Source organism: Trachemys scripta, chromosome 11 (assembly GCF_013100865.1).
Source record: "Trachemys scripta elegans isolate TJP31775 chromosome 11, CAS_Tse_1.0, whole genome shotgun sequence".
Lineage (NCBI taxonomy): Eukaryota > Metazoa > Chordata > Testudines > Emydidae > Trachemys > Trachemys scripta.
This window is the reverse complement of record NC_048308.1, coordinates 35,476,536-35,491,966: the sequence shown is the minus strand read 5'-3', so window position 1 is coordinate 35,491,966 and position 15,431 is coordinate 35,476,536. Positions and strand designations below refer to the sequence as shown.

General features: G+C 39.0%; 1 protein-coding gene across 3 annotated transcripts in view; it reads left to right on the top strand.

Moving 5' to 3' along the window:
* The window catches only part of STK39 (serine/threonine kinase 39), a 164,318-nt gene that overhangs the window by 63,984 nt on the left and 84,903 nt on the right, over positions 1–15,431 (top strand). For all 3 annotated transcript variants that reach the window (XM_034785160.1, XM_034785162.1, XM_034785163.1), the window contains 3 exons: positions 2,118–2,251; positions 5,960–6,008; positions 6,113–6,178. In XM_034785160.1, coding sequence (XP_034641051.1) covers positions 2,118–2,251; positions 5,960–6,008; positions 6,113–6,178 — 249 coding nt within the window. The remainder of the gene's footprint in view (positions 1–2,117; positions 2,252–5,959; positions 6,009–6,112; positions 6,179–15,431) is intronic.

Sequence of the window (15,431 nt, the reverse complement as noted above, 5' to 3'; positions counted from 1 at the left end):
CTCCAGTTGGGGCCCAATCAGTGCAGAGTGGACTGGAAGAATTACTTCTTGTGTCTTGCTTACAATACTCGTGGTAATACATCCCCAGAATGGTGTTTTCTTTTCTTGCAACAGTGTTTATACTGTTGACTCATATTTAGCTTGTGATCCTCTATGACCCTCAGATCCCTTTCTGCAGTACTCCTTCATGGGCAGTCATTTCCCATTTTATTAAATAGCATTACCATCCCTGAGCTTTACGTCAAAAGATTAAGAAGTCGTGAAGTTAGCTTGATCTTTGTTTTTCTGGGAAACATTCTAGGGTGAATTTTAGTAGGGAACATTTTAAAAAGAAACATTTCTCAGATGAAAACTGAGGTAGTTACTGCTGTTTCATATTCTCCTTTTAAAATTGCTAAATTACTTTTTAAATTCTTAAATGTTAATGTTCTGAACTTAGAGAAACTCTATAATTTCATTTCATTTGTTTTTAATATGCTTAAATTACAGCAACTGTTGTACATAGCAGTATTCCTACACAGCCCTCTCAGACTGAAAAATTTCTATCCAAAGTGTTACAAGAGTTAGAGTACCATGGCATTTCAAAAGAGGAATGTGGTGTTTTTTTCCCCCAGTTTCTTTTTTGCCTTTTTTTTTTTTTTTGTTAAACTCTGTAAACACTAGTTGATTGCTTGTAGCAACTTCACTATTATGACTCTTCTCTCATTTTACCAGAATTAAACTGACTAATCCTGATATGAAGGCCTGGCAGAAACCTTTCAGTATTTTGCAGTACTGCTGGGTTTTTTTGTTTTGTTTTTGTTTTTTCCCCCTTGTCTCCTTGGTGAATAGTAAATTGTCTTTTATTCTCTTGTCAAGTATACTCGTCATTGGTCTAAGAGGGTTTTGTGAGAATGCTTACATGTGGCTGTATGTGTTAGTGCAGATTTATGTATTTATGAGGCTCGTGTTAAGAGTTTGATTTTTTTTTTTTAAACTAAACAACTTTCATTTTAGTGAAACTCTCTCATTAAAGTACTGATACAACATAAAAGTCCATTACAGTATATGAAAAACCTCATTAGCTGAGCCTGACCTTTGTTACCTTTTGTATTAAATTTCTGTTCAAGTAGTCCATGTTTTGATGTTTATAATGCACTTCTCTCTGGTAATGAACTTTTCTATTCATGTGTTTCTGCTAATTCCAGGAAGCTTTCTTGGTTTTCATATTTTGTTAGCTCCCCTATTACATTTCCCTCTCCCCCTCCCTCCCCCCATCTCTCTGCCTGCTATTTGATCAAGTTCTTCATTATCCATTCCTGGAGTTAAAACAAGCTGATCCAAGTTGTATGGCCTCATCCTTCAAAGATAAATTGCTTCCTCTTTTCCCTCACCCCCTTTTCCATCCCATGCTTTTCCCATATGCATAGCTACCAAAAACAAACTTCCTATGTAAATATTTTAGCACAGGTCACTTGCAGAATAATATAGAAACAATTCTCTCTGCCTTCTGTAGCTTTTACAAGGTGTCCAGATGCAACTTATCTGGGAGCAAGACCATCCTAGGGATACTTCCAGATCTTTGTCTTCACAAATTGATGGCTTTAGCTATATGCTATCTATATGTCCTCCAAGGTCAGATGTGTGGCATTGTGAGTGATGTGCCATAGGCTTGGTTACAGGTAGGGGGAGAACTTGGTTGAGTATTGCCTGTCAGCCTTTGCAAAAACCTATGCCATCCCTGATTTGCCACTCAACTTTTTTTCATTCTTTTTAGAATGGCTTTTCTGTTTCTTTTGGAATCTTATGATAGACTGGAGCATTGTGGTTTTCAGGACTGCTAAATTAGTTCTGAAGACCACCAACTCAAAACTAAGAAGTGGGTTTCATAGTATGTCTGAACATCACACAGTATCCGAAATAGATGGAGCAAAGTGAAGGTCTGATAAGTGAATGAACCCCATAAATGTGAGAGTAATGTATAATTTATTACCCTGATAAGCACTGTGTGATGCCTCAAAGTGTTTTTAAACATGAATATTCTATGTTTTGTGGAATATTTGTATCCTACTTCATCTACTATTGTGTTTGTAATTTCACTGAGACACTTACCATGTCACCTTTTGGTTTTACTATAGGTGTTAATGCTGACATTGCAAAATGACCCTCCCACTTTAGAGACAGGTGTAGAGGACAAAGAAATGATGAAAAAGTATGGCAAATCCTTTAGAAAACTAATTTCACTATGTCTTCAAAAAGACCCTTCCAAAAGGTATGGCTTTTTTGTTGTGTAAAATGGAATTAGTCCAAAATTCAGTGAAGACTACTTTACTTTAAATATCCTTGTTACAGATTTTTTCTTAAATATTGATTTGGAAAATCCTTGAGTTTCCTAAATTATTAGGTCTTTGGTTTGGGGAGAGTTTGCTGTTAACCAAATTGTTGAAGCTTGATAATTGACTTAGTGTACTAGTATCCAAATATTCTAATTCTATTGCACAAAACATTTCTTGAACATTTTGAAAAACCATGGTCCCTACCCTGAAGAGCTTACAGTCTCTAATTTGAAACAACCCCCCCCCCACCACTTCTTGCAAACCCATGTTAAAGATTATGACCATGCTGATCAAGCTGAGCTTTTACAGTCTGAACATACTGACTGCTTGAGCCTAAACCAGAAATTGCTGTTGGCCTTCTTTTTTCTGAGATGAGCTTATTTCTAACTCTACGTTGTCATTTGTGCTGTGTGACAAGATTATCTCGAGAGGGTTAAGGTGTTTTTTATGTTGAAGATAGATAGTGTAAACAACTGAATGGCTCTGAGCTAACTTGAAAATTATATATTCCCTCTTTCTTCTGTTTTATTCTGAATCATATATTTCTGCTCTATTTTTGTGACTGAAATACTCCAGATAATTACACTCTTTGTTCCAAAACTGTTGGTAAAGTCCCACAATGATGTCTCCCATTATCCTTTTGATAGTTATTTCTATGTAAACCCATTTTGTATGTTTCTCTTGCTTTGGACTCTGTGGGAGGCACATTCTGTAATTAACATGTTTTCTTAGTGTATTTAATAAATCACTTATCTGTTTTAGAAGTTACAGTGCTAGTGGTACGAAACAATTCTCCTTGTCTGAGTCACCTGACTCACTGCTCTCTTACCTTATTTTCATGGTGTAATTTGAGTTTAGTGATGTTACAATAGTGTAAAATTAGAGTAATATAGTTGTGAGTCAGACTTAGCCTGATGGCAATCAGGGTAAATATTGTCAGAATAATAAGGCTTAGGAACTGAGAGCAGAGATAATAGATCAAGAATAGTTAAGAAATAATAAGTGCAAACAAGAGACCTTCTTTTTTAACTTCCCAGAACCCCTAAGAATTCGTCCTCTTGGCTCAGGGGATCATTTGTGTATCTTCAAATTCCCCAGACCTTTATAGTCTGTCTCCTTAACTTTAAGTCCCCAGAGTCTGGTTATGCTTTAAGCATAGTCCTACAACTTGCAGACTGCTTAAATAGATTTTAGTGTTTTCTTTAGATTGAAACATGTTCTGGAAAAACAACTTTTATTATGGTTACAAATTATTGTAGAAATGGACAAATCTTTTCGGGGCATGATTAAACTGGTGCATAAATATGATTGTCCCTAGGAAGTTAGCAGTTGCAGTAGTTTTCCCTGTCTCTCTCTATGTGGTAGTATCTGCTGCAAACACTTGATTCCTTGCAGTGCAGTTCCCAGGGTTAGCTGTTCTGCATTAAGCATACCAGTGTGTGATATTCAGGGTATTAACATTCCTGGTGACTTTCTGCTTTTTTAGTGTAAAACTAAACTACAGTGCTAGTAGTGTCCAGGTCTGGCTTCCTGCTGTTAGCTCTGACTACAACGGATCTTTCAGTTTTTTCTTTTAAAGCTTCCATTAGTTTGCCCATATTGAAAAGGAAGCTTCTAGGTGTGTCACATATCCAAGTGCTGTAGATACACTGGATGTGAAAAATGGTCTATAAAACTTCGTTGTCTATTGCTAAATTGGATAGTAGTCTCCTTGATGGCAGGATCGCGTGCTCGCGCGCGCTCTCTCTCTCTCTCCCCCCCATGTGTGGAGCATGTGAACTGGGCTTACTTAAATAATAAAATCTTTCTTCCTGGTCTCTTCTTCTCTTTCTCTTCAAAACTTTATACCACATCAAATAAGAGTGGCAAATTAACAAGCTAAGCAAGCTTTTAATCAACATAGAATTTGCAGCTTTGTTGGACACTCCATCTACATTGGGTTATAATCACATCTTTTCTTAAACCCGTGCAACTTCTGTGTGGAGACAAGCCCTTGTGACCTCCTTTCTGAATTACTGTAGGTTCTTCTTACATTTTAACCACTCATAGACAAATGCAGTGAGGCATTAATTGGGCTTTGTTTTGGTTTTTGTTCAGTCCTCTTTATCCTCTGCAATAGGGATGATGGAACTTATTTTTCTGTTGAAAGTCCACTCTTCCATTGAAAATTAAACATTAATTTGTGAGAAAGTGTCTGTTTTTTGTGCAAAGTTAGAATTTTTCTTTCCATCCCTCCATTGAAAAAACTGAATGCCCAAAGACCAAAATACTCTGATTCAGATATGCCACCACGGTGCTCATGGGATTTGTGGTTTAGTTCCCTCATGTCCCCAGTCCCTTCTATGGGCAATGCTTCCCAGCTAGAATACATCTCCTATAATGCACCCTGACCAGGGATTCCCATGATGTACCACCTCCCCTCACTAACAAGGGGACAGTGGTGCATCATGGGAAATTGAGCCCAGTCTGTAATGAAGAACAGGAACATCAGATACCTGAAATACAACTCCCCTGGGGCACCACAGGAGCATTTTCAAATCAAAGTGTGTGGGTTTTTTTGTTTGTTTTTAAATTTGTGCTGAAATATTTCATGTCTTTCGGTTGAAATTTTCTATGGAGGGTGGGGAACCCGATTTCTGACCACCTCTGCTTGACAGTCAGACAAATACATTCATAGGTCCTCTGCTGTACCTCTAGGCAAAAGTCGGCAAATGTTGCTCCTCCGCATTCAGAAATCTAGCATATCATTAGTGTAAACAATAACACTCTGGTTGCAAGGTTGTGACTTCAACTGCTGCAAACTTCAAAAGTATAAATTCAGGGGGGTCTGGGAGGAAGAGCACCCAACAGATAACTCCAGGGAGTAAAAATGGAACATAGAGCATTTGGCCTCTATGCCACTGCATCAGATTCTACTTGTGTGTCTAGGGACTGAAAGCTCTGACAGTGCTGTTTGATTTATGAAACAAGTTAATGGGTTCAGTCCAGTTCCTTTTGGACAGGTCTTCATATCACTGAAATAAATGGCACTTACCTCACTATTGGGAACATTTTAAATTATCCTTTCATCTGTATAAGCTGATTTGTTCTTGAGCAGGGTAGTCAATAGGCGGACCACGGGCCAAATCTGGGCCACCAGACACTTTTGAACGGACTCCAAAATCTTTTTATTTATTATCGTTGTTTTTTATTATTTTCTATAGAGTCTGGACCTTGACAAGAAATTTGGACCTTGACAAAAAATAATTGACTACCCCTGCGTCTGGAGTATGGTTTAGGCACATGGGCAGGGTCATCTAGGGAAGCATGTATTGACTTTTTAATGGGTAAAAGGAGGTTGTAGGTCTTGGCTTTTTAAATTCAGCACCCCTCACAAACACTAAATTCATTTTAAAAAAAAAAAAGGACAATCAAGGACAGGATATTGATTATATCCAGTGCTTTCACCATCTAGGAACATCATTACACATATTCATTCACTATACACATTGTGAATCATTATGGATTTTAAAATTAATTTTGCAGTTAATATTGCTATTCATTCAGCAGTAATTCAAAAGTATCATGTCATTTCATGAATGTCCTGTACAGTATTCATTAGGAGGGATCTTTGTTTCTGCTCTAATTTATTATTGATCTTTCAGGCCCACAGCAGCGGAACTTTTAAAATGCAAATTCTTCCAGAAAGCCAAGGTAAAATACTTAACCCTACATGTAAATCTGCTCTGTCTTGCAATCTATGTGAATCTCCTGTTTTCCTTGTATTGGGTTTAACTGTCCAAATGTTGGTTTTTCAGAATAGAGAATACCTGATAGAAAAGCTTCTGACTAGAACACCTGACATAGCACAAAGAGCAAAAAAGGTAAGGTTCTTCACACTTTTTTCTCTAGACAGTAAGATAGGATATTGTCCAGAGACCAGCATGGGGGAAAACTCAGTATGTTGATTTTTAACTGTCAGAATGTAGCAATTCTCTTGCTAACCCTTCGCAGATGGTGACTGTTTAAAATGAATGGCTTCTGAGGTTGAGCTTTCTCCAAAAAGTCTTAGGTCATTTTGACTTCCTTCCTTATTGTGCCTTGCCGAGAGAGAGAGGTTTTTTTTAATTCTTTAAATTTTTAGTTAGAAAGCTATAAAAGCAGGAAAATTCTTAATTGTTATTAGGAGGTACAGAAAATGGTGAGCATATAGATCCACAGACAGAGAAAATGAAGTCATAAATTCAGGTCATAAAATACAGTGTTAAGAGCACAACAAACACTATTTACAAAGGATTACCCGGTTAGTGTACATTTCCATGTAATTATGATAAGTCACAAAGACGTCAGTAACAGTTGTTCAGTTAGGAAGAAGCTGGCAGCAGGGCACTTCCAGAGAGGAACCCGTGTTCTCTTCCCTGGCCCAACAGACTGAGCCCTAGTTGAGCCACTGAGCCATGTGCTGCAAGGCTTTGCTCTTCTCTTGGGCTTTCTGAGAGATTGGCTTGACTGAGGTTTCAAAGGGCTAAGGTAGGAACTTTCTTCAGGAGTCTTGTGGCTATTGACCCAATGTAACTTGCAAGAATGAGGGTTTTTTTTTATTTTTTTATATAACTATTGTAGAAGCCTCTAGCGTTCGGAAAAGACATTTTTCAGTGAACTCAGAAATATATACTTTAAACTACTCGCTCATGATTTTTTGTTCCCTAATAAATACAGGACAGTGCTGGGACATAGAGGTCTGCTCAGGTCTAACTTTTAAAGCCAGACCCAAACCTGACTACACTGCAGTCATTCCTGAGCCTGAGAGTGTGGAATTGTTTCCAGACCCTGACCCAACTCTGACAATTGTAGCATATTAATTGTGCTCAGGGAGCTATGGGCAGAGCAGTGGGGTTACTGCCTGCAGGCTCAGGTGGGGTGTTCCATGCTCAGAGGATCAGTGGGATTTTTGCCCCCATGGAAGTCGGGGGCCTGCGGGAAGTGATGATGAGTTCAGCCCTGCTCACTGGGAAAGCTGCCTTGTCTGCAGGTGCCAGCAGTGGTTTGCTCAGACACCCCATCTCTGCAATAAGGCCAACCAGCTGGAGCATGTGCTACTTAGCAGTGCAGGCCGAGGACTCAGACTGCTGTGTGCAGGCCCAGGGGTTATTCCCTCTTTTGTTCCTTCTTGTGAGGTGGGGAGAGGTGCACCTGCCCCTGAGCAGGCTCAACCTGCCAGCAGCACTGGGACGCTTCCACCCACCTGGGCAACAGCAGCACCACTACAGCCACCGCTCTCCTTAGAATCAATCCTTGTCCTGCTTCCGGGAGTTTGAATCCTGTGGCTCCGCCAAAGTCATTCCTGCTTGGGGTACCATTCTGTCGGGGGTGTGTGTGTGTGCGGAGGGGGGGAGAATGGGGTCCTGGTCAGATGGGCTGGGGAGCGAAGAGGCTGTTGAGGGAAGGGGGAAGGTGAACAGAGGATCATGGGGCCAGGGGAACTGTGGAGAGAGTGGGCCTGAGGAAAGCAGTGTAGGGCCTAGGGAAAGGGGTGGGAGCGGGGAGGAGAAGGCAGGGTGAAGGGCCGGAAGGAGGAGCAGGGGAGGGTAATAACTAATATAGGCTACAAAAGAAACCTGATGAGGGCATTAGGAAGTTGGAATCTCAATCTCTCTCTCTCTCTCTCTCTCTCTCCCGGATATTTTTCATACCTGATCCAACACATATAGTCCGTTCCCATTGGGTTACAGGACTCTACCGGACATTAGTGACTGGCAATAGGGATTTGTGGCACAGTGGGTGGTGGTAATATTCTAGAGGAGGAGAAGAAGCAGTTCTGGCAATAGACAGACTGTTTGGGTAGAAGTAGGCAGTGCTAGAGATGGAATGAAGGACACAGAGGTGGATTGAGTAAACAGACTCCTTTATTGCAGTACTTGTTCCCCTCGACCCAATTGTCGAGTAAGCCCTGAGTTAATCACATCACACACTTTTATCTAAGTTTAAGATGTAAATACCTACATTTACTACAACACCCCCAAAATCCTTATTTGATAATATGAATGCCCATATAATGAATATTAATAGCTATATATTGAATGTAATTATACCCGCTACTGTTTACAGCATTAAACCTGTTATACAGACTTTTTTACCTTGAAGATACATTTCTTTGCAGTAATTGTAGCCACAAGTTCCCTTAATCAGCAGTTCACAGGGGAGGGAGGAAGGGGCCATGACCCCAAGCTCATTTATGTAGCTGGGAGAAGGGGGGAGGGGATAACACTTCACACATCCTTCAGACAACCATATTCCTCATTCAGCTGCAATGCTTATCTATCCTTAACAAGCAGAAGGGAAGGGAAAAGGATGGCAACTTTATCTATCAAGCGAAGAAATAGCGCTTGCCTGTGCCTCACTCACTATCACTATGATAGCGGTTTCCCCAGTCTTTACTTAACCCTTACGTACCCCAGCAGGCAGGAGGAATGGAAAACTTGGAGAGGGTGCAGTGAGCACCACATCTTTGTCCATGTGGTGACAGCATGTGTTGGAAGGAGTTTGTGTAATTTGACTTTAAAAGGGAAAAAATAGGATTTTTCAGTTTATACCACAGTGGGAATCACCATAATCTTCTATCTTTGAAGACCGGTTTCTAAACCTATATAGCATGGACCACATTTTAAATAGTTTGTCTCATGACCATGCAGACCAGCCTCCCTTCTATTCATAATCCCATAATATCTGAGTCAACTGCAGCAAATTCTCATTAGGGAAGTATTTAATGTAACTTTATCTCATAAAGTAACTTTTCATTTGGAAATGAGAAGCCAGCACAATGCTATCTTTCTGTGGACCACCATCAAGTACTCCTGAGACCACAGTTTGGGCACCTCTGCTCTCAGATTCAGGATAAACCTCCCCACTTCCCCCACCCCCTTAGGATTGCGAAGAAAAAGGACCGTCTTGAGAGAGCTGTAAACGCCATTGTGTACTAAAAATGCCAATAGAGTAAACATCTGCCAACTGCAGCATAAATTGAAAACTGTTAAGTCATTTAATGTCTTCACTAGCTAAAAACTTAAGTTTTAAAAGCCTCAATATTAATATTCATTGGAAATTTAAGCTTTAATTATCAGTTGGCTGCTATTTTAAAATGCTATATAATATAAATCTATTTCAATATTGAATTGATTGTTTAAAAATATTTTATAAATAGAACTTGAGCAACTAAACTTATGCAACATGTGAAATGTCAGTCAGAAATCACTTTTTGAAGAACCCATGTGCTGGAAAGGTGGGGAAGGCAATTGGTGTCATCAGTACTTTAAAATATATTTTAATATGGCATTTGGCGTCAAAAGTCTGTAATTGACATCCATGCCAATCCTGCTAGTACAGGTATAGTAATGTAATTTCTGTTGCATCTAAGATATGTGTGATTAGTTTGCCTCGCTGCCCAAAACTCCAGCCTTATTCCACTTAGTTAACCTTTTTCTCTTTACCTAATGTCCTCTTTTATTGTGCTGCTGCTGTGTCAGCACTATTTGTGCCTATTCCTTTATTTTAAACCTAATTCACATCACCTTGGTATAATCCTAAAGATACCGTATTTAAACAGCAGCTTTAAATGAGTGGGTAAAATGTGCGAGGCTGTAACAAATGTAACCTTACAAAATTGGGATTTACAATAGATATCTACTCCCCAATCATATGCCTCTTTTTTTTGTTTTTTGTTTTTGGTTAATTTACTAATTCTAGATTAGGTGTTTTCTACAGAGTTAACTTTGCATTTTGAAATCCTCTCCTCCCTCCTGGCACTTTCAGCCACAGTGATGATAGCCAGACACTTTCTGAATTTGATCATGTGAAAGGAGTGTGACTTATCTTCCACCCGCCCAACCCATCATAAAACCTAGTTTAATATATATTAGTACTGATTTTCCTGACAATAGCACAATACTAGGAAACTTCTTATTGGCACTCCAACTCAATATAAATAAATTTATAACAATACTGTGTATCTTGAAGTCCTGATGCATTTTGTAATGTAGAACACGAATGTATTGTTAGAGGTCACAGTGGAAAATAAAGTGACATCTTAAGAGCCAGGGATTGTTGAACATAGGAATCTTTAGGCATTGGCCCTCTTCCTGAGGGTAGGAAACATTTTCAAATAGTAACCGGAGGAAGGGTGAACACTAAGCTCAGATTTTGGATCGTCATCTATTCCTCCCACCCCAGCCATCTCCCTTTCTCCACGGGTCCCAGGAGTTTATCTTTTCAGATTTTACAGTGGTGAAGAAGTCCGTAGGATAGGGAGTTGGTCAGTCTTTCCCTGTTCAGAGCAGGCCTACCAAGTGCTCAGAAACAAGATGGAGTGTGGAACCATCCACTCTGAAACATAAGAGCCGAGTAGGGGGTTGGATGAGGCTACAGCTACCAGGCAACTTTTCCAAAAGACTTCTTTTCCTTTAAATCCTGGGGACTGCTGTATCAAAAGGTTTGAGGGCTGAGGAAGACCGTTTAAGTGGAGAAATAGACACAATAGGAAATTCTTGTCTTAAGCAAGAATGTGGTTTCTATTATGACTTTAACTAAAGATTTGTTCTAATTTTTTTGCCAGTCCTTTCCATGGGTTATTATTTTAAGATAGGTTCCACTGTATTTTTTTCAGGCTTATTAGTATTGTACTTGTAACTTACATTTCCCAAATATATAACTGCATCCAGTTTATGAGCAGAAGTACACTTCAGAACTTGGGGCCTCATCCTGATCACACTGAAGTGAAGTCAATATCAATACTTCAATGAGGGTAGGATTTTAGCCTCAGTTTAAATAAAATATAACTCCAAGGAAAGAGTCTTGATTCCTTTGTGGCTAGACTGACTGTGTTATGCTAAAAGAAAAAACATACATTATAAGGTGCTATCAAATATAATGTTTGCTTTCAGTATTATTACTAAACAAATTCTTTTAAAAGAAAAAAAAAAAAAAAACCACACAACCAGAATATTAGCTTCTGATTGTGTCTGAATTAACAAGTGGATGGAAATTGAATGAGATCACTGCAACACGAGCTTGAAGTTGATAAACTTTGTCCTGACCCTGCAATTTCAGGAAGAGGATTGCTGTGAGCCATGCTGACCCTGGGACATGTATGAAATAAACTCCTGTCATAAGATATGTGGAAACCAAAACAGTGAGTTTCTGTTTTTTTCCAATATGGCACTGACACTGTCAATGGAAGCCTTGGAACACTTGTGGGTGTTGAGCCTGAGTCCTCTCCAATCCTGAACTTGCAGAATCAAACCGATCTCCTAAACAAACCCCACCCACCACCAATGTTGGTGCCTGAGATGGTCCATATGCCACTGCAACCTAAAGTTCAAGTGACTTTATATCCTACAGCAATTAAATGGTATACTGTCCATCAGGATTTAAAAGCACCGAAGTGTTTATCTTCATCATAAGAACCTATAGGTGATGTTTTTCAAACTTAACTTCAGTGAAACAGTGAGTGTCTCTTGAGTGCCAGTATTGACCTGATGGCTTGTTTAGATGTTTCTAGCAGTAGCTCAGACTCCAGGGTTATTTGAGTCTCTCTGATTGAAACAAAGAACTGATGGGCATGTAAACTGACTCAAACATGTACTCAAATCCTTAACGATTGCTGATTTGATTTTTTTCTTCTTCTTCTTCTTCTTCAATTTTAACATGAATCTCATGGTAGTTGGAGAACGTTCTTTTACAACCCCAGTTCCTGAAATTAAATAACTGCTGGAGAATGTTTTTTTAAAACAAAAGTTTCTAGCCCTTGTGGTTGCAGAGAAGGCCATAATCATAAACTGTGTGCACTCTAAAGGCCCAAGCCTGACAAAGCAAATAAGACCCAACTTATTTTTAAATCTTGCATTATTTTTAAACCAATCTCATGCTACTATTGGGCCTGACTCATGACTTTAGAATGCTTAGCATTGGCTGTATCTTGGGTTAATCTGTTAAAATCATGACCGTGAACATGTGTTCTAATATCAGAAATGCATTGTGTAGTCTGATGGCACAAAGTGTTAAATGAATTTTGTGGTGCTGGAAAAGTTCTGGAATGAGAATTGTTGAAACAAGCCTTTTCTTTTCAGAAGGGGTTGATTCTAGGCAGTGGTAGTGCAAGCTTCTTGTTACCTTAGCTCTGAGAGGGCTCCTAGCCTAAGGGGATAGCTAATTTTCCATGACTATTCCATCCCTGTCCTCTTGCCTGTGAAAGGTGCTGGTTGTGGTGGGGTTTGTAGATGTGGGTACTTTCCTGCTAAAGAACTGGATTGAAACCACCAACACCTCTTGTGTAAGCCACCAAACACCAGTGTGAGGTGTTTGAGCCAGGGTGCTGGAGGGTGGATGGCTCTGTAGTCCATTACTCCTTTCTGGAGTCATACAGCCCTCAATCCCTTCAATCTAGAAGAGGCCAAACTGAACAGATATTGCTCAGCATGCACATACACAGTTGACATTGAGGGTTATCTCAAACTTCGTAAGTTGTCTCCAACTACTGTTTTCCTAATATGCTGTGAAACATGGTGGAGGAGTAGGTCTTTGTGCCTGCTTAACTTGGTATGGGGACGGTCAAAGAGCCCCCATTCATTCCAAAAAGTAATCTGTGCGAACATTTGGAAATGAAGAGATTGAGAAGCATGAGAAGTGGTCTGTGAGGTGGTATTTTTGTTTTGTTTTTGTTAAACTGGCAAGAGGCTCGGGCAATGTAGATTAGCTCCAGAAGGGATTGCGGTTGAATTTGCAAGATGAATCAGAAGCAGTGTTGCCTGCACTCACTATTTTATTGCAAGTCTCAGAGTGTATGTATGTATGTATGTATATAATAATTGAAAGCTCCAGCTTCTGGAGTTAAGTAATAATGAGAGCAGAGATTTTTATATAAAAACAAATGAAATAGGTTTCTAATGCTCACAGTTGTAGAGAAGCTTGGAAAGGTTAGCCAAGTACACCTTAAAGGCTCAGAAACCAAAAGAAGGCAAAAAAATCATTTTTGTTTCTTTTTAAAAACAAACAAACAAAACTTGACTTCTTGAGACCTGACTGGTGCAGCTGGAGATGCTATAGGAGCTACTAGGGGACTGCTAGGGAAGTGGAACTGGACATTATGGGAATAAAATAGCCAGAGGTAGAATTTATGGGACAATGGATATAACTGAAAAATATTCCCGGCTCAAGAATTGAAAAACCTAGTATGGGGCTGAACATTTGGGGGTTGATGGGAACAAGCCCTTAAAATAGGCATGAATAGAAGAGCAGAAAATGAATTGGGACACGGTGGAATAGTGGGTATATAAATATTGAGTGAAAGCTCTGCTTAAGGCTTGGGAAGAAAACAGTTGCTGGGCTGGGTATATTCAAAATGTACATGCACAGATGCATATAGAATATGAAGTCCAATCAAAAAAAACAAATAAACAGCTCTAAGTCTTAAAAGGTTTGGATTTCTAACCATATAGTTGAGTAATCACATGTCCAGCAGAGGGCAGCAGTGTATTTGTATTGCATTGATTTAAGTGCAAAGTAAGAATGAAATGTATTCTGCCTTCTACATTGACATGGCAATAATTATAGTTACAGAAAGCATTAAGTTAGAAAAGGCTTTGGTTCTGGGGTGTTAAACACTATTGTACTCATCAGAATACAGGCTTCTTTTTGATAATTCAAACGCATTCAATATGCAAACTGTTTGGATCTCCATGTTTATTCTCCGGTACTGTGAAAATGTCAAGATTTCAGCATCCAAAATTGTACTAGAGCTTTCATTTGAATAGGCTTATAAAAATTAAAAAAAAAGTATTTGAAGAATGAACTTTGATAAACCTTATCAAATTCATGTAGAGATGCTTAACTCAAATTTGAGAACTCTTGTGATGTATGCAAGAGGGAGTAAAGACCTTTCATTTTGCTATTTTAGTAGCAAAGGGAGGAATTCAAGTGTGACACCTAACGCAGCATTCTCTAACCTATGAGCTTTAGTGTAACTTTTTATGTTAGTGGAAGTTTATAGTTAAGATTGAATTCAACTATCTCCTAGCCCGTATTTTTTTAGAACCTGATCCTAAATAACACATGACTGGGCATAGTGCTTGCGGTCAGTTGTACTTACTATATCTTGTAGGGCTCTATTGAAGTCAATGGGGGTTCTGTCATTAACTTAATTGGTGCCAGGATTATACTTGTATTCTGCTAGGATCAGGGCCTTAAAAAGCAATTGTGTAGTAGTGAAAGCATTCAACTTCCATCATTATATATTTTCTGAGAAAGTGGCTGGTTGGTCAGTTAGACATACTCTGAAGGGTAACACATGGTGAAGGGGATCCAAAAATTTTTAACATAAATTTCCAATTACTTCTCAAATAAAAATCTTTGATAGTGATTTGCCTTCACTCTGATTATCCATGTGAGTGGCTAGGAAATGGATCTCAAGAGCTACTACATCTTTGGCTGAATTACCTGTTTCAGCAATTAGTTACCCCTTTAATTTGGTTTCTTTCCACTCCTGCCTTTAACTGCTGGGCTGTAGTACTTTACTTTGAGCTGTGGAAAAAAACAAATGAATGGCTCTGTTCACATGTCTGAATTACCATTAGGGGGTGCCCTATGAATAGCTAGTTTGGGATTCCTGTGTTCAGGCTGTGTCCTTTTTTTCCATAGAAGCATTCAATCTCCACTACCCTAAGGACCTAAACTTCCAATTCCTCTTCCATACAGCTGCACATTTGTGCCTAAAAGATGAAATATTCCAATAAAACAATATGAATTGGAGAGATGTGGATGACTTACTGTTTTTAAAAATGACAATAATGGAATTTTATGTAGTGGAACTAACAATTGGAGAAAAAATAAAAAATACTTGAAAAAATAAAATCAGTACTGAATTACTATCGGTGCATACTTCAAATAACATGACAGTAACAGAAAACAAGATCATATTTTTGGATCCCTAAGCTTGTTTAGGTTGAGTATAAACATGTCTGGCTTAATTCTGCTTTTCAAAACAAAGCATGCATTACAAATATTGTGGGAAACATTCCGTTCTTGTTACATGCAAGCTGTGCAACATGGAGCCTCAAGTCTGAACTCTGATTGCTCAAAGCAGCATTA